At 53.9% G+C, this 18,115-nt stretch overlaps 2 protein-coding genes across 2 annotated transcripts; one reads left to right on the top strand and one right to left on the bottom strand.

The window, feature by feature from the left end:
- Positions 1-1,244: 1,244 nt before the first annotated feature.
- Positions 1,245-6,526, bottom strand: Ppm1j (protein phosphatase, Mg2+/Mn2+ dependent 1J). The gene is made up of 10 exons (XM_028889940.2): positions 5,901-6,526; positions 4,560-4,674; positions 3,899-4,186; positions 3,574-3,686; positions 3,220-3,304; positions 2,597-2,715; positions 2,321-2,384; positions 2,002-2,109; positions 1,718-1,869; positions 1,245-1,567 (listed from the first exon to the last, which is right to left on the bottom strand). Exons 1-10 carry the CDS (start codon positions 6,221-6,223, stop codon positions 1,420-1,422), a joined length of 1,515 nt encoding a protein of 504 aa, XP_028745773.1. The 5' UTR covers positions 6,224-6,526; the 3' UTR covers positions 1,245-1,419.
- Positions 6,527-12,702: 6,176 nt separating this feature from the next.
- On the top strand, positions 12,703-17,829 carry Tafa3 (TAFA chemokine like family member 3). The gene is made up of 5 exons (XM_028889971.2): positions 12,703-12,793; positions 12,909-13,024; positions 13,818-13,967; positions 14,801-14,925; positions 16,753-17,829. The coding sequence occupies exons 1-5, from the start codon at positions 12,711-12,713 to the stop codon at positions 16,762-16,764; spliced, it is 486 nt and encodes a 161-aa protein (XP_028745804.2). The 5' UTR covers positions 12,703-12,710; the 3' UTR covers positions 16,765-17,829.
- Positions 17,830-18,115: the final 286 nt, after the last annotated feature.

The raw sequence follows: 18,115 nt of genomic DNA, 5'->3' as shown, positions 1-18,115 counted from the left end.
AGTAAGTGTTGGTTGACTGTGAACTGAATGCTATATATATGGACCATGTGTTTCTGCCTTCAAATAACTAATGGTCTAAATGAAGAACACAGACAACCTAACAGAGCTAACACTTCTGAAGCTTTATTACATGAATCTTGCTCACCCTGCCCACTCTAACTTTCTAGTTCTATGAGGCAGTAGTTATCTACATTTTACTGAGACATGGAGGATCACAGAAGTTACAGTAGTGTTGGCTCAAAACAGTCGGACTTAAGAGTCCCTGCCTTCACAGCTACGCCCCAATTGGTTCCTCCTTTGAGTGGGCAGTTATAATCCTGGAGGTAACTGCCTTAGCAGCATACAGGGGCTGTGGGGTCTCAGTCCTGGAGGACAGGTGAATCGTCAAGAAATGGTAATGTGAGATTTAAAATAAGTTGGAGCTCTGACAAGCCCACAGAGTTTGGAGGAAGATAGTGAGGCTGGAGAAAGAAAGGGTCCTTACATGCTCAGGACTTAGTTCTGTCCTAGGCACAGTGAGGAGCCACTGAGATTAGGAAGTCGGTGTAGTAAGGAGCTAATGTGACGAGGGAGGCAAAGAAAAAGGCAAATAGGAAAAAAAATCTTAAAGTAGTCAACAGCAGAGTCGTATATATGTATTAGAGATGCTAAGAGAATGTGCTGCTAGGGAATTTCTTTATTGTGTGAATAGCATTAAGTGGACTTACACAAACAGACGCTACAGCCTAGGACACAGCTGGGCTACACTGCATATACCACCATCATCTAGGCAGCTGATTTCCTGAAACATTCACATGGCCTGAATGATTAAAGTAGTTGAGAACTGTAATGAAGATACGTAAGCCAGGTGGGACCAACTGCTGGATTACTAACCAGAGCAGCCATGATGGTGCCCACTAAAAGGGTGAAGCAGGAGAAGAATTATTTATGGGGAAATTGTGAATTCAGTTCCAGGTGTATTGATCAGAAGCACCAGAGTACTATGGAGGAAATGGTTGGGAGATGACTGGGATGCATGGGTCTCAAAGCTCAGCAAAGGTTTGGGCTAGACACAGACTCAGAGCTATCAGCAGATGGAAGAAGCCACAGATGGATGAGGCAGATGGGGCCACTCATGGTAAGTACATGGAGTGGGCAAAGGGGGCAGCAGAAGAATCGGGGGAAGCCACATTTTTAGGAATGTTCTGATGTTCTTTCCATTGCCCACCTTTCGGGTTCCGTTCGAGGCAAATAATGACACATACCTTTCTTTCTCCATCTGTTTTATTTGTCAGTTGCTCCAATTCTGGATCTAGTGGACATCCCTTTGTCAATTAAATGGCCACTCAAGAGTCAGGGACACAACTTCAGTATTGGGACCGGGAGAAGGGTAAGTATGGAGAGGCTTAGATGGCGGTGAGAGGGATGGGACTGGGCCCATCAGGAGTAACTGCCTGGCCCTCCCAGGGGGATGACGAAGACCGAGATGTCATCCCCGGAACCCAGCTTGTTGTTGGGGAGACGCCAGCCACGGTCCCGGGGGATGCCCCGGGCCCCTAGGACCAGAGCTTGGGCCAGAGCTGTATACCTGCCAGGAGCACATGTGCACATTCATGTACGGACACACATAGGAGAAGATGGACATACAGGCCCATATGTGGGTCTCCAGGCTTTCTTCCCCTTGGCCCCTTCCTTCACCAGTGCTTTCCCCCCAACACCTCGCCAGGCAGCCCCCTACCTGCTGGGATCATTGGGCTCATGGGCTGACAGCACCTTGTCCACAGTGGCGGCTACCTCACAGTCGCTGGTCACATCCCACAAGCCATCTGTTCCCAGGACTAGCACATCATCCGGACAGTGCTCATACTGCGTCAGGTCATACACTCGTACCTGGGAGGGAGAGAGAGGAGAGAGGGGGACTGAGGTGTGAGGGTTGCTAGACAGGGAGGTTGGAGATAAAAAAAAAAAGGGGGGGGGGGGCCTGGGTAGAAGCCAGCCTGAAGGAGAGCTGTGCTCACTCACCTCGGGGAAGCAGGAGAGGAAAGGCTTGATGGGCAGAGTGGAACTACAGACCTTAAGGTTGTGGTCTCCCAAGCCTCGGGTCACCCCAATAGTGGCCATTACCCGGGCCTGAGGGAAATGAGAAGGAAAGCTATTTAAATAGTTCCTCTCTCAGACTCACTGAGACCATAGAACCCCCACACCTCTCCGGTGAACCCATAGAACCCCCCACACCTACTCTCCGGTGACCCATAGAACCCCACACACCTACTCTCCGGTGACACCCCCACCTCCCTGGACAAACTGTGGTAGGTCTTCCTGCCTCTCCCATGGGGTTTACCTTTTTCCCCTCCCCACAGACCAGAGGAAACCTGAGATCCTCCAGCTCAATCTTTTTGTAGGCCCTGGGGAGGGAGGAGTAGAGGAGGCATCATCACTCAAAGCCCCTGTCCCCTCCGTACAGCACACCGCCACACCACCTCCACACAAGGCCTTCCAGGGAATGGCCACAGCCCCCAACTCCCAGCCTGACCCACCCTGCAGCTTCCACCTGGCTGCTGGTGAAGGACTGGTTGCATTGCCATGGGAACGGCCCCAGCTCTGAGGGAAGTGTTACCAGCCAGTCATATTCTGGTCCCTGTACAGCATCCTCTGCCCCAGCTCCTTGGGCTGAACTCGTCGGGGGAACTCAAGGTGGGTGAACTCACTGCCCAGCAGTTCCGGTTTCAGGAAGCCCTGAGGTTGGGAGGGGCCAGACAGGAGAGAGAGCAGACACATCACACCCAGATACAACAGAGAGCTGTTAAATTCGAGTAGATCTTTAAATAAAGTTTACTGCAGACTACACACTCCCCTCATATTAACATGGATTGACTCATTCGCCCCCTCACAAAGGCCTGTGAGGCATGAACCATTGACTAAGGGACTTGTCAGAGGTCACACAGTTAGCAAAGTACACAAAGCAGGGTTCAGCCCCAGGCAATCCGGATAGAGAGCAAACATGAGGATGCTAAGATAATGCCCTTGCTGGGGCTTTGTTGTTCTCATTCCCCACCTCTGAGTGACTCTACTCCCTTCCTCTACAGGGACTACAATGGCAGGCCGGCTGCCCTGCCTCTCCAGCTCAACCAGCACTCCACAGGCCACTCAGCATCTTCCCCGGAAGTTCTCAGTAGGAAGCTTTCGGGAGGGCGAGGTGTAAGAGTCAAGACTAGGGTAGCGAGTTTGGCCCCGACTTACAAGCAGCTGAAGACGCTGGCGTTCGGTCTCTGGTGTGAACTCCCGGGACATTGGAATGATTTCACCATTCCGGATAATGATGGCCCTGCCCGGAGACAGACAAGGCTTGGATCTGGCTTCCTCAGGCCCCTTCATGGAGAATTCCAGAAGGAACAGGCCCTCCCCATAATGGACCTGATGATCCTCCCTCAGGTCCTATCTTTCCTTCCTTGTAGCTGTCCCTGCCCCCGACCCCCCATCCCATCCCTCCAGTCTTTGGTACTTGACCCAAGACCACCTCATCTCCTCTTTCCCATCATCCTGGAGAGTGTGGCTCCTTACATGGCCGCTTTCAAAGCCCCACCCCCCACTCACCTGCTGTCACCCGCATTGGCCACATACATCTTGCCTAGCAGGTACATCACAACCAGTGCACAGCAGCCCCCCTCCACTTGGTGGCCACGCCGCTCCCGAGCCATCTGCTCATCCTGCCAGGTGAGGAAGGGTCAAAGGGAACAGAAAAACTTCCGGTTCACAGTCACCTGCCCTACGACAGGCCCGAGTGGACGAGGGGAGGACCACAGAGGTAACAGGACCAAGTCCTCTCAGAGGTGGTGTGGATTCTGGGGGACATCCATCCTCTGACTCCCACCACACAGTGTTGACTAGAGCACACTGCTGGCACAGGCCACCCACTCACCATGAGCTGGAAGGCATTCTCGATGGCCCCTACTACCAGACTCTCGTGGGTTACTTCCTTCTGTGGAGACCAGCAAGACTGAGGGCTGACCAGGTGTGAGGGATCAGAGAAACCTGGGGTGCCTGGGGTGGACGGGAGGCAGAGAGGAGGAGGCAGGGGGTCCTGAAGTATTTCCGCTAGATCCTTCAGCTGCTCCCGGATGTGGCGATGCAGGAGGCGCGAAGCCATCTCAGCTGCCCCGCCGCCGGCATGCCCATCAAAGAGGCCCCAGTAGTAGAAGCAGAGTCCCTGATGAAGGGGAAGTTGGAAGTCAGTCGGGGAAGAGGGGACGGGCATCCACGGAAACATCGCACAGGAGATCTGAGTGTGATAGCAAGGCAAATTCGATTTATCCACTTATTCATGCACAGCCTACTGTGTCAAGAGAAAGAAGAGCCAAATTCGAACTGTGAAGGATCCAAAGAGCAGCACCGATGATTAGTTAAATCATCCATAAAAACATGAGCAGTTATATCTTAAATGGAATAGTGAACATCCGCAGTGGAACTGGTCTAATTGAAGCCATTAGGGCTTCTGTGGTAGAGGCAGAACATCCACACTTCTGAAATCCCTGGGGAGGGGTGTCACCCTCTGGAGGCTAGGAAAGGGGATGAAGTATTACCTGCTTCTGGGTAGGCTCCCTGGAGGTCCCTGTACCACTCCTTCGGCTTTCCACATACACGACTTCACAGCAAGCCTGGTCCTCATTATGCCTGCTCTTGCCAGCATTGATGACCCTGCCAGGCCAGAGTGTCCCACATCAGGTTAGACACCAGACTAGGTCCTGGAATAACCCCACCTTAGACACACACACATCATCTCCTGCCTGCTGGCCAAGCTGAAAAAGGTCACAGCTGCCTGGGCTTCGAGCCAGAGGGAAGAAGAGAAGGCAGGGCCAGCAAGAAGTCCTGTCTGGGTGGCAGAATGCACCGCCTCATAGAAAGGACGGCAATAGTAACCCCCTGCCTCAGTTCCTTCATCCTTGGGCCAAGGCAAGGTGGTGCTGGGGGTGTGGCCAGGCAGCAGCAGTAAGTTTTACTTCCCTACCAGTCAAAATGTTACATTCCCACCTCCAGTCTCAACCACCGCTGCCAGTGATTCACGGGTACATCCACCCTCACCGTAAAACCACCCAGTGAAAGTTCCGATCACTCTTGCAGTGAGGAAGTGCTCCAGCCCAAGTTGGGTAAGAGGAAAGGTAGGCTCACCTGGACTGGGCCAGAGTCTCTTAGCTATAAACTCCTCCCATGTGGGAAGCTAAGTGAGGCGATGAGGGTGAGGGGCCACCCACCACCTCCCTCCACAACTTCAGTGCCCCCAGGTCCCTGGTGGCTTGGCTCGGTTTTCCCCAAGATGCATTAAAAATATCAAGGTTCTGGGAGCACGCTGCCGCTCGGGCCGTGTGAACCAAGGGGTCTATTTCCTTGCCCCTACCAGCACCTGTCTGTCTGCAGACCCGCGCCCAAAGGGAACCATCGCGCGCCGCCGGCGGACCCCTCCCCCGCCCCAGGAAGCCCGCGGCCTTCTGTTGTCGCGGGCTATTTCTGGGTGTGGAGGGGGAGGGGACCGGTAAGAAGGACAGGGAACTGGGGCGCTGGGGCCAGGAAGCGGGTGAGCGAGACTTTCCACCGGTGATCTCCCTGGGAAAAGGAACTGCTCCTTTCCGAACCTCCCTTCCCTTAGCCTGTGAACCGTGGGCAGCGACTGAACTGGCCAACTCATCCTTGGTGCGCCGTGCGCTCTCCTTAGGAGGGGACTGTCCTGAGCCAGCGAGGGGAAGGGTGGGCAAGGTCCTGAAGAAGGGTATTGAGGCTGCACCCCGTCCGAGAGAGGGCTGGAAGGGTGCAGTCTCCTGGGAAGGTCCCCGGAACCTCGTGCAGGGGGGATGCATCCCAGCGGCCGGGATGCGTCTCCTGGGAGGGTGGGAGTCCCATCCTCAGCTGGGAGCCCCGGGGGTGCTCACTCGGCATAGCCTGTGCTCCAGGGCAGGCGGCGACCGGTGTCCGGGGGGCTTTGCACGGCCCTGCCTGCGTGGTCGTCGGCGCGTCGCAGCCCCCCGGGGCTCAGCTGAAGAAAGGTGGGTCTGGAGAAGCTCGCCCGAGTCTCCGCGGTCTTCTGGGGCAACCCGACCACGCTCCCAGGCCTCGCCGGGGGGCTCTTAGGCGTTTCTGAGGCGGCAGGAGGCGTCGAGGACGCGTTGGGCAGGTCGGGGGACTTAGGGCGCTGGGACGGAGGGCCACCCGAGCTCACCAGGTGCGCCACAGCAGAGCGCACCCGGTTTAGCATGCTGCCGCCCTGCCCCGCCCTCGGCCGTGGCCCCGCCCCCGGAGAGGCCCCGCCCCTAGGGCTTCAAGTGGGCGGTGCCCTCTCTTGATCCAGGCCAAACTTCCCCAGGCTCTAAGCCTTGCGGGAACTGCCTGCCCCACCAGCTCCCCGCCTCTTATCGGCATCCCGACATCGTTCCGCCAGAGTGTCACAGGGGACGGGTCTGCTGTGGGGAGGAAGCGGAGAGAAGGAAACATGTCAGTCGTTCTGTAGGTTAGACATCCGCTAGACTTAATCCGTTAGAATTCACCCATTGTGACGGGGGTGGGCGAGGCAGCCTATTGCGTTCCGTTCGGGGTGGCCAGCACAGCAGAGGGAGTTATGGAGCTGATGACTTCAGAGCGAAACATCCACTTGGGTGTGAAGCACTTGGTGTGACAACACCTCAGGCTGGAGCTGCTGAATCGAGAGAAGAGAGAGAGAGGGGAGGGGAGGGAGGGAGAGAGAGATAGAGACAGAAAGGGGAGAGGAGAGAGAGCGCTGGCGCGGGCTGCTGTGCTAATCAAGCCCGGCAGCTGACCTCCCCAGATCGGGGTCCTGGGGCAAAATCTTGGGCTCCTGAAGGCACTAGTCTGTCTAAAGGTCACCTTCACATTCTAGAGAACGGTTGTCACTCCCACCCCACTTTCTCAGAACCGTTCCTCCATATTTAGACTTCTGCTGGCCAGTCAGTAAGGCTAACGGCATAATAAATAACTACGATTATTGAGGACTTGCTGCACACTAGGCCCTCTACGAAAGCACCGTTCTGTTCATTAGGTCACTACACCGATACCGCAAGGTGGGCTACACCCATTTTACAGATGAGGCCGGAGTGGACAGTCTCCTGTTAGTTTACTAGACCTGCTCAAGAGTCACGCAGCCACTTCCAGAGCCGTATGCCTGGCAGAACCTGTTTCTGACGCTGGTTTCTCTGGATTAAGAAGGGACTCATAAAGGAGTGGGAATCCTAAATTCCCACCCTCGGATGCTTCAAGCAGAACGGGGATGCTGAGCAAGTTCTCTGGCTACCGCCAGGGGGAGGCAAAGGCCACTCTTAAAGCTTGTCTGGGCTTCAGGAAAGCCCACTGTTAGAAACGGGCTGGACCCGGCACAGGTGGGCTGTTTTTCTGCCTTCGATAGGAGAGGATTACTGTCCTGACTCGGAAAGAGTCTTGTCCTTATACTTGGGATTAGAGTAGTTCCCACCATACAGTTAATTCCCCAAGTCCAACAGAAGTCAAGGCCCTTGAGGAAACCACAGACTCCCCGTTCCTAGCTGGAATTCTACATGTAGGCACCCAGTTGGTGCTTCCTGATCATACCCTGGGATAGCCTGTGCCTCCCCGAAGGGGTGGCTTTCTTGACCACGTCTAAATAAAAAAATTCCACAGTGGTCATTCAAACAAAGTGCCCAGACTTGCTGTAATTATGCCTGAGCTTTGGGGGGGGGGAGAAGAGGGCAGAGAAAAATGAAGTCACCAGGATGGAGTTGGGGTGGACTGGTAAAAATTCAGACTCAAAAACAGCAGCAAAGGCATCCAGGGACAAAGAGCATACTGCCACTATGGGCATTTTCTTCCTGTTCGAGAAAAACTGAAGCCAACTGTCTGATAAATGGCATAGTGTCAGCGGGGAAGCCAAAGACTGGAGAGAAAAAAAAGAGTAACTTGGGTTTTATTATTCAGTGTTTCTGGGGCAGTTTGTCACTTCTCAGTGTCACCCAGCTTCCTTGCTCCTCGCAGATACACGTCGTGGCTGGAAAAGTGGGCCACACATCTAGGGCTTTAGACCCCTGGACTCCAATACCAGGCAATGGTCAGGGGGGTCGTTTGCTCCCCTGGACTCTGGAACCATTCTGGCTCCCATCCATAACCAAATTTGAGGGCTCTCATACCTCTGCCCCCCCACACACACATATTCCTGGACCTCTTCCATCCTGACTCACCCACACCTGCTTAGAGGTTCTCTCCCTGAGGCAGTAGAGGGTGAGGGTGGGGGAAAACTGAGAAAGAACATTTATGAGATGTGTTCTCTCCTGGGAGCCAAAAGACATTCCTCAGTGACAGAGGAGAACCAGGCCTGAGCCAGGGAAGGAACAGAGCATCCTCAAAACAGGCCTCCTTAGTCAGGCATGGTAGCACACTCTGTAATACCAGGAGGCAGAGGCAGAGATGAGAGGATCAGAAGTTAGCAGCTAGCCTGGGCCACATAGCAAGTTCAAGGCCAGCCAAGGCTGTATAATGAGTCTTTGTCTTTGGTGGGGGGCATGGCTTAGCAGATAAAGGTGCCAATCAATCAATCCCCAGCACCTACAAAGTGGAAAGAAAGAGAGTGAAAGAAAGCGGAGACTCCATCCCTTGTCCCAGGCTGTGTGCTCAGGACCCAGAGCCAAGTTTATTCTTTGCTCTCCCCATACTTTACCACCTCCCCAGCTCTTCCTGGCTGTAACAGGCGCAGACCTCCCTCCCATAGAGACAGGTTCACAAACACCTCTGCCCTCGAGTGCCTAATGCATCCAAAATACGAACCTGTTAACATTTTGTAATTGGGATTATTTACCATTCTTCTGAGGAAGACACTGGGAACCTCAGATATGGTTCCCAAGATGAGAGTCACACTCGTTATCCACAGGGCCATTCACCAGCCTCCTGAAGCCCTCCAGGCTGGTTCTCCACCCCTAGTCCTCCCGGGTAGGAGGGCAACGCGTCTGTGCTGGAAGTATTTGCTATTTCTTTCTGGGGATCAGCGGGGAAAGCCTGTGGTAAAGAACGTTGTGCAACATAGGAATCTTCCAATACAGTGGTCCTAGCTCCCAGTGCCTGGAAAGCATCTCAGATAACACTTGAGTGAACTAACCAAGGACTGGGTTTTCTCCCCTTCTCTCTCTCCTTCATTTTGAGATATGGTCTGACTGGAACCCTGTGTAAACCATGTGGACCAAGCTGTCCTCAAACTTGCAATCAACCTCCTGTCTCCCCTGTCCCCGTCTCTTTGTTTGTTTTTGTTTTTTTGATAGGGTCTCACGCTATAGCCCAGGCTGCACCAGAATTCGTGACAGTTCTCCTGCCTCAGTCTCCCGCGTTCTGGGATTACAGGTGTGAGCCGCTTATACATGGTCTGAAAAACTGCATTTTAAGACTTAACGAGCTCAGATTTAAATACCAGTCTACTGCTGGTGTAGGTGAAGACTACGCCCAGCCCCAACGCCTACCCGGACCCCAGAACACCACCTACCTCCCTTGCGCCACAGGAACTAGGGGCCACATTCCTGGAGGTTTTAGGGACCTGTTCTAATTGTCACGTGCTGCCCCCAGAAGCATTGTCCGTGAAAACAGAGCCCGTGGGCTTCTGTCCCTGGTCTCGCCCTGGGCCACCAGAGGCCGCTGCGAGTCCGCTGTGCTCACCCTCCCCGCAGAGCGCCCCACACATCTCGAAGGAGGCAGAGGTCCCCGCAAGGGCTGAAGCAGCGGGGACAACTCCCAGCCAAGCGGCTGCGCGCTCCGCAGCCTGAGGGCGGGAAGCTTGGGTGGACCCGGCTGAGCCCCACAGGGCTGGTGGGTCCAGGCCCAGAGCATCCTCGTGCTCAGAACCGGGCTCTCTAAGACGCCGGATTAGCCATTGCCCTGCACTCCTCGGGGCACAGCAACTTGATAGCTCGGGACCAGACAACACCCAAGCTGGCCACTCCCGGGAGAAACCCGCCTTTGGGAGTCTAGATCCCAAGCTCAGAGGCATCGAGGACCTCAGGCCAGAGGCTTGAACCGGGGCCACTGCTGTGGAGCAGGTGGGTACCAGGAGCAAGAATGGGCGCTGGAAGGGGACAGGAGCAAGCAGAGCAAGGTGGAAGGTTCTTATTGATCCCTTGTTGGTATGCAGGCTGCTCCCTCAGCATCACCTTAGCCTGAACTGGGGACTGGGAAAATAGCCCTAGAAAACTGAGGTAGACGCTGAAGAACAAATCCCGGAAGCCTCCTTCTCCAGCACCGTTTGAGGGGGAAATAGAATGCCAGAGATCCCGAGTCCCCATCTCCCCTAAGTTCTCTGAGCATTGGAGTACCCAGGAGAAATGCATGAGTTGGATGGGATTTGGGGAGAGCTCAGCCGGAAACAGGATATCGTCAAGAGAAGAACAGGTGGCTTTTGCGATGCTCAAAATGAGGGGCCCCCGACACGGGCTGGAAGAGCAGACCCACTTAGAAAACAGGCACACGCAGAAGGGCAAGAACACCCCCATCCCCAGCGGATGGGCGCCACCACATCCCATCCCCATTCCCCTCTGGGCCTTTCCAGAGCTCAGCAGCCCGGTGTGTCTGTTTCAGTTTTACTTCTCTCGGGAGACTGAGCGGGGACAGGACCTTGGGGGAGAATGGAGGCGCCCTTGTGGGCTGTGCGCGGAAGCCGAGACCTGTTGCACCGCTAGGCTAGCGCTCTGTAAGGACTGTAGCAGAATTAAGCCAGCTCTAGAAGAGTCCAGGAAGTGAGGCTCGTGACGGTTTGGAGGTGGGGGCGAAGGGAATTTGGAGACCTCGGGATTCTCCCCCAGGGGTCTCTTCCAGGACAAAGCTGGCAGATTCTGCACGCTTCTCTGACCTTAGCTCTGTCCCAAGACCAGAGAGATGGCAGCACTGAATCTTATCCCCTCACCCCTGCTTCGCTCCTAGGAAAAGGAAAACCCAGCCACTCTTCTCAGGGAGGGGTCACCTCCCCCTCAGGTTTCCATAGTCTGGGGGAGGAGGGCAGGGGAGCAGGGACAGATTCCTAGAGCAGAAATGACCGCCCTTGCCACCGGAACAGCCTAAGCTGGACTTCCTTTAGTGCCCAGCCTGTTCCCTTATTCTCTTCCAAGCTTTCTCTTGGCCCCTGCAGGGGTCTGGTCTCTCTCTGTTCTGAACTACCTCCAAATGGCTCCCTGCTTATCCAGGTGGAATGAGTCTGAGACCAGCAGATGAACAGACAGAAGCCTGGAGACTCCAGGGACCCTAAGGGAGACCTCTGGAGATGGGAACGGAGGAGTGAGCGTCCCCTCCAGGGCAGCCCTATAGCCTTTGCTTTGGCATCTGCTCAAGCAGGTTTTAGGGACCTGTTCTGGGGTCCTAGTCAGAGCTGGCACTGGCTGGGGCCAGTGAGCTAGGCCAACCCTTGACCTCCTGGGGCTCTTCCTGTCCCCTTCTGTGGCTAGTGTCTCCCAGTTTCTCGGCGTTTCTGCGTCCCTGGTTTCCTTCTGGTTCTTGCCCTCCCTCTGGTGTAGACGTTTGAGGCCCTGTTCGGTTCACAGGAGAAAGGAGCAGGAGAGTGCTGGGCCTAGGGTAGGCTTCTGGGTCCTGTCACAGGCCAGCCAACCTCTGGCAAGACATTTAACTTCTAGCCTAGGTTTGTTTCGTCCCTCCTTCCTTTATTTCTTTTAGTGTGTATGCATGTGTGCACCATGTGAAGGCCAGGGGAAGCCTCCTGACAGAGGCCTCCTGCTCTACCGCTCTCCACCACACTCCCTTCAGACAGGGTCTTTCACTGAATGCCGCACTAGGCTGTCCAGCAATCCACTGATCTTTTTACACTGGCCAGCTTTTCACACCTGTGTTGGTATTCCCATGCTTGCTCAGTGAGTCCTCTTTCTGACTGAGCCACCCCCTCAGCCCCGTGTTTTTGTTTTTGTTTGTTTGTTTGTTTTTGATTGTTTGAGATAGGATCTTCCCATGCAGCTTGGAACTCACTATGGAAACCAGGCTGGCCTCAAACTCCCAATGGTCTTTCTGCTGCTTTCTCCGAAGTGCTAGGGTTACGAGCATCTGCCTTTCTTCCTTCCTTCCTTTCGTTCTTTTCTTTCAAAAATTGAAATTGTGTTCAGATTGAATTGCACTGCTACTACAGTCCCATGGTTTGAAACTCAAACACATAAAAGAAACTGGTGGGGGAAAAAAACCATTCTTTGTCCCAATTCTCTTCTAGAAAAGCAACAGATTTCCCTTCTTAATGGCAAACAAGCTACGCTCTCCAGACCTGGTGTGTACATATTAGGTAACACACACACACACACACACACACACACACACACACACACACACACACACACCCTGCCTTGTACGCACGGTGTATACATCTCCTGCTTGTTGCTTTTCCCCCTCCTGTAAGACTGGGTTCTCACTAGAGTCTACCACACACATCATTACCAAGTTCCCGGATGATTTTGGGTTTTGTTGTGTTCTGTTCTGTGTTCCCAGTGATCTGGAGAGAACTGCATTTTCAGGTTCTCCACAGTGTACTCAGCTCCTCTACTGATGGCTGTTAGGGTTAGATCCAAACTTTTGGAGCTTTATTTGCAAAATGGGTAATAGCGATCCTTTGTGCAGTGGGACATAATCAAGAGCACACAAGTGAAGTGTCTGGGTCAAGAGCTCAAAAAGTGGGAGTCAGCATCATTATCTAACCCATGGCACAGCCCTTTGATCCACTCTGCAAGATCTCTTGAATGTCTCCTCCACAGGCTCTACCTTCCTGTTCCCTGGTCCTTCTGTATCACTCATCACTGGCTGCAAGCTGCCTGGAGATGAGGTATGCATCCTGCTTAACCTGGGGCTTCTAGAGCATGACACAGAGAACGGACTGAGTCTGAGTGCAGAGGGAGCATCTGCCCCGAGCTAAACAGGGTCTGTACTTCTCTCCACAGAATGAGTGAGAGGACCGCGAGCAACTGGAGCCCAGGCAGCTGGGTGCTAGCACTGTGCTTGGCCTGGCTGTGGACACGTCTGGCCTCTGCTTCTTTGCAGCCTCCAACAGCCGCAGGTTTGGGGAAGGCGGTGAGACTAGAGAGGGGGTTTCTAGGACATCTGGAGAGCTCGAAGGCCCTCCAACCCATCCCACAAAGCCCGCAAATCTCTGGGGCAGAGTAATATTTGCGGAGGTGACTCCTCTGGTCGTCACCCAGGAAACTGTCCTCTTCTGCTGCTGCCCTCCAGAGAAGGCCCGGGTAGACACCCTGGTACTATCTTTTCCAGGGGGAAGGTGTTCTGCATTGAGAGGCCCCTCCGGTGGAGGCTTAAGTCTAGTCTCCTGGCCTAATTCTGGGGTTTTCCTTCTGGGATGGCTAAAGCCTCTGTAAGCGGATGATCCTCCCCCACGCATTGTAAGCTCTGGGGCCCTTGCCCTCACCCTGAGAAAGCAGAAGGTGGGGGCTGGTGCGCAACTCCAGCTTTCAAAGAGTCGAGAGCATGGCCTCAGCAGGGTGGGGTGGAGAGGTAACATGAAGGTGTCATCCGCTCTTCTCTCCCTTACCATCAGATAACACGCATTCTCTCTCTCTGTCTCTTTCTCCCTCGTTTTGCACGCATGCGCGTGCGTGCGTGCGTGCGTGCGTGCGTGCGTGTGTGTGTGTGTGTGTGTGCGTGTGCGTGTGCGTGTGCGTGTGTGTGTGTGTGTGTGTGTGTGTGTTTTGAGTTGCAGGCCCCAGCACTGGATATCTCTTACATGTCCTTTCCATGACCAAGGAGGAGGGACTTGAGGGCCTGCAGCAGGGTGGGAGGGAGGAGGGCACGAGTGGAGGCCAGGGTCACCTGATCCTATACTGCTGGCCAATCAGTCCTAGTAAAGCAAGGCACCTGTGAGGTGATCGCCGCACATCGCTGCTGCAACCGGAATCGCATCGAGGAGCGCTCCCAGACCGTCAAATGCTCCTGCCTTTCTGGCCAGGTGGCTGGCACCACAAGGGCAAAGCCCTCCTGCGTGGATGGTGAGTGAATGGCCAGGTCCTGGGCAGCCAGGTGGGTAAGGAGGCCCAGAGCAGAGATAAGAAAGTCTGTCTAGCCTTACCATCTGCTGGCATCTGGTTTCATAGCCATCTCAAGACTTACCTTATCAGTCTCAAGTGATGGAGACTCATCTTGGAGGAGAGGGCAGACATGACCTGCCCTGTGTCATAAAGGAAGACAGCTCTTGTTACAGGTCACACACACACCTGCCACCTGGTCCATGCACACAGGGATGCATTCCCTCACACTAATTCCTCTGCCCACGCACTCCTCCAGAGAGGTCCTTTTCTACAAGTCCACTCTTTTCTCAGCCTACCTTTGCCTTCTCCTGTGGACACATGTGATCCCTCCCATCGCACATCCACTTTCCCTCCTTTCTGCCCACACTTGTGTTCTCACGCTCTGGTGGCATCCATATCACCATGCTCAGGCTCACTAGCTTGCACGCCAGCTTGTGCACTCCTGGATGTGGTGTGGATATCAGTTCATATCCACTAAGGAAGGAGAGCACTGAAGGCGGTACCTCTGTGCTAAGGACGGCTGCCTCCTTCACCTGCCTCCTTCACCTGCCTCCTAGCTTGACATCCTCTTCCCCTTTTGGTGTGATGCAGTAATGAAGTTGATTGGGATAGCCCCCAGTCTCAGTCTAAGTACGGTGTTGCCTCCTTGGACAGCCCAGGGTAGGGGGAAGAGAAGGGAGAGGTAGCGAGCAAAGCCCTGGGCATGTGGGAAGGAGGTACACCTCATTCACAGACCAGCGAGGTCAGCACTGTGCTCCCAGTGCTTAGAGCCACCCCTGCCTCCTGCCCCACAGCCTCCATCGTCCTGCAGAAGTGGTGGTGTCAGATGGAGCCCTGCCTGCTGGGGGAGGAGTGTAAGGTGCTCCCGGACCTGTCGGGGTGGAGCTGCAGCAGTGGACACAAGGTCAAAACCACCAAGGTATTGAGGTGGATGCTTCATCCTCCCCTCCTGTTCCCCTTCACCCGGAGTAGCACAGGGGCCAAGTCCTGGAGGGCCAGGATGGCAGTACTGTAAGGTGGGCATGTGAAACGTGAGAATGCATTCCAGGCAGTCCTCCTGCGGCTGCCTCCACTCTAGGCACGGCTGCTGAGGATGTGGTTTGCCCTGGTAGGCAAAACTGATGTTCTGCATGCCTTGGTTTTCTCCTCTTTGCTTAGCATGGGTTTACCACTAAAAAATATCAGGCCTTTCAAAACAAAGTGGAGCAGGGCATAGTGGCACACATCTGTGATCCTAGTACTCAACAGGAAGATCAAGAGTTCAAGGCTAGCCTGGACTGCATGATACCTGTCTCCAAAACAAACAAACAAACAAACAAACAAACAAACCAAAACAACAACAACAACAAAAGCCTAAGGGAGAAAAAAGGTGGAGAACTAGGAAATTACCTAGGTCATCCAGGGAGGAATTTCTCCTAATATCTGAATTCCAGAAACAGTAACCACTCTGCCTACCACCCTCTGCCACACTGTGCCAGTCCCTTACACCACAGCCATTAACTCCCTGCCGTTTCTACCTGCCCTCCTGTAGTGAGATTGATCTCTCCTCAGTGACAGCACCAAGAAGATTATTATCGTGGCTTGCTGCCTGCCCCCACAAAACAAGGGGTAATTAAAATTTTATCAGACTCTTTAGCAGTTCCGTGTGTGCCTTGGCTAATTAGTTGCATGTCATTGTCGTCATCATCTGTGCAAATGAGTGACAAGCCAAGGCAGTGTCTCCGCCCCCAGCCCCCACATGCACAGTGAGAAGGCTAACAAACAGTTTCTCGGGCTCTAAGAAAAGTGGGGGTTTTCACAGAACACACAACACTGGTAGCTAGCTACAGCAAGAAACTGTTTGGGGGCTGGAGAGATGGCTCAGTGGTTAGGAACGCTTCTTGCTTTTGTAGAGGACACAGGTTCAATTCCCCACACCCACATACGGCAGTTCACAACTGTCTATAACTCAGTCCTAAAGGATCCAGTACCCTTTTGTGGCCTCCTAAGGCACCGGGAACACATGTAGTGCACAGACATTTGTGCAGATACAACACTCATACACACAAAACAAAAAAAGGAAGGGGGGCTGGAGAGATGACTCAGTGGGTAAGAGCACTGGCTGCTCTTCCCAGAGTTCAATTCCCAGCAACTACATAGTGGTTCACAACCATCAGTGAAGTTGGATATGATGCCCTCTTCTGGCATAAAGTCGTACATGCAGCTAGAGCACTCAAACGTAAAAAAAGATTTTTTTAACTGATTAAAAGAAAAGAAAGAAAGGAAGGAAGGAGGAGGGAGGAGGAGGGAGGGAGGGAGGGAGGGAGGAGGGAGGAGGAAGGAGGGAGGAGGAAGGAAGGAAGAAGGAAGGAAGGAAGGACGGAAGGAAGGAAGGAAGGAAGGAAGGAAGGAAGGAAGGCTGGGCAGCCTGTCTGTAGGCAGCAAAGCAAGACAACCATTCTGAGAATGTTTATCAAGACTTGCAAAGTGAGACCCATCACAGAGCTTGGGACATTCACCATACTGTTACAGGGTAAGGTTTGTGGCCTAAAAGGTAGATTAGGGCCTTTGCAATTTGTGTAGTGACTCAGAAGCAAACAGTGGCGAGGCTTGTCTGACTGATGCCAGCACCAGGCCACCATGTCCAGCTCCGACGGCTGTGGGAGACTAGCAGCAGTGACCTCTAATTGACTTGCATGACCGGGGCTCTCTGGCATGCTACAATGGCTTTTTCTAACCTTCTTCTACCCGACCACTTGCTTTCTAGGTCACACGATAACTCTCAGGGCCATGGCTTAGGCAGAAAGAACAGCCTTGACTGAGCTCTGGACTGAAGAATGGCTTCTGGTCACCAGCCAGCAGATTTGAGGACTCACTCACCCGGACATGGAGTTCCATGTCAAATGCCACATCAGACTTGCCAGGGCCCTGTTAGCCATGCTGCTTAGCAGAAATGCTTGGATCTTCGGCCACGTACTTAGAGACCCGTGCTCTCCTACGAACAAAAGTCAACACATATAATCCTGTCCTTACGGAATATCTTGTCAAGCTAGGGAGTAGATGGCAGATGATTTAAGCAGTTTAAAGTGTGTGGTACCATGGCCTCCAAGCTACCTGCTGTGGGTGTGGTGGGGACGGGGTAGATGAGAGTCTCATAGATCTTCAGCTATCCTCTGATCGTGATTGCAGGACGCAAGGTCATGACGTCCTATCAGTACCTTCCCATCAGTCCTGCATCCCCAGAAAGATGCTAAGATGTTAAAGGAGACACTGTCCCCTGATGCCAAGCCAGTGGGATCTCTTTTGGACAGTGTGGGAAAGCAGAGATGAAGGCCAGCAGCTCTTCAGCACAGCCCTCAGGGGCAGGGTGTGTGGCTCACACCCTTTGCAGTCTATGGGATGGACAGGTCCTCAGGATCACCCCCACCCCAACTTCAGGTTTTGTTTTTGCTTTTTTTTTTTTTCTTCTTGTTTTAATGGATGAGAAAACTGAGTCACAGAGAGATGAGATGGTTTGCCCAAGATCTCACAGCTTGGGCTTCCAAACCATAGCTGCTGAGATTCCAGGGTAGGTCTTACCTGGTAATTTTATCTAGAGAGCAGGACCCTGCAAACACTTTCTGGAGAGCAGCGACATGTTTCTTGGGAGGTGAGATTTTGATCACTGGGACTTTGATTGATGCCACTGATCTCCTATCCAAAATAATCCAGAATCCCCACCAACTGCAGAGTGGAGCCACTTCTCAGTCCCCCAAGTCCAAGCAGTCCCCATGGTAGCCCAGAGGTCACTTGGCCTAGTTGCAGCTGGAGCACTGGAGCTGGCACCCCACTGGAGCTGGCACCCCACTGGAGCTGGCCCTGCACTGGAGGTGGCACCCCACTGGGGCTGGCACCCCACTGGAGCTGGCATCTCACTGGAGCTGGCACCCCACTGGGGCTGGCACCTCACTGGAGCAGGCAACCCACTGGAGCTGGCATCTCATTGGAGCTGGCATCTCACTGGAGCTGGCATCTCACTGGAGCTGGCACCCCACTGGGGCTGGCACCTCACTGGAGCAGGCACCCCACTGGAGCTGGCATCTCATTGGAGCTGGCAACCCACTGGAGCTGGCACCCCACTGGAGCTGGCA

Source organism: Peromyscus leucopus, chromosome 6, assembly GCF_004664715.2.
Source record: "Peromyscus leucopus breed LL Stock chromosome 6, UCI_PerLeu_2.1, whole genome shotgun sequence".
In the NCBI taxonomy this organism is placed as follows: domain Eukaryota; kingdom Metazoa; phylum Chordata; class Mammalia; order Rodentia; family Cricetidae; genus Peromyscus; species Peromyscus leucopus.
This window is presented reverse-complemented; position numbering and strand designations above follow the sequence as displayed.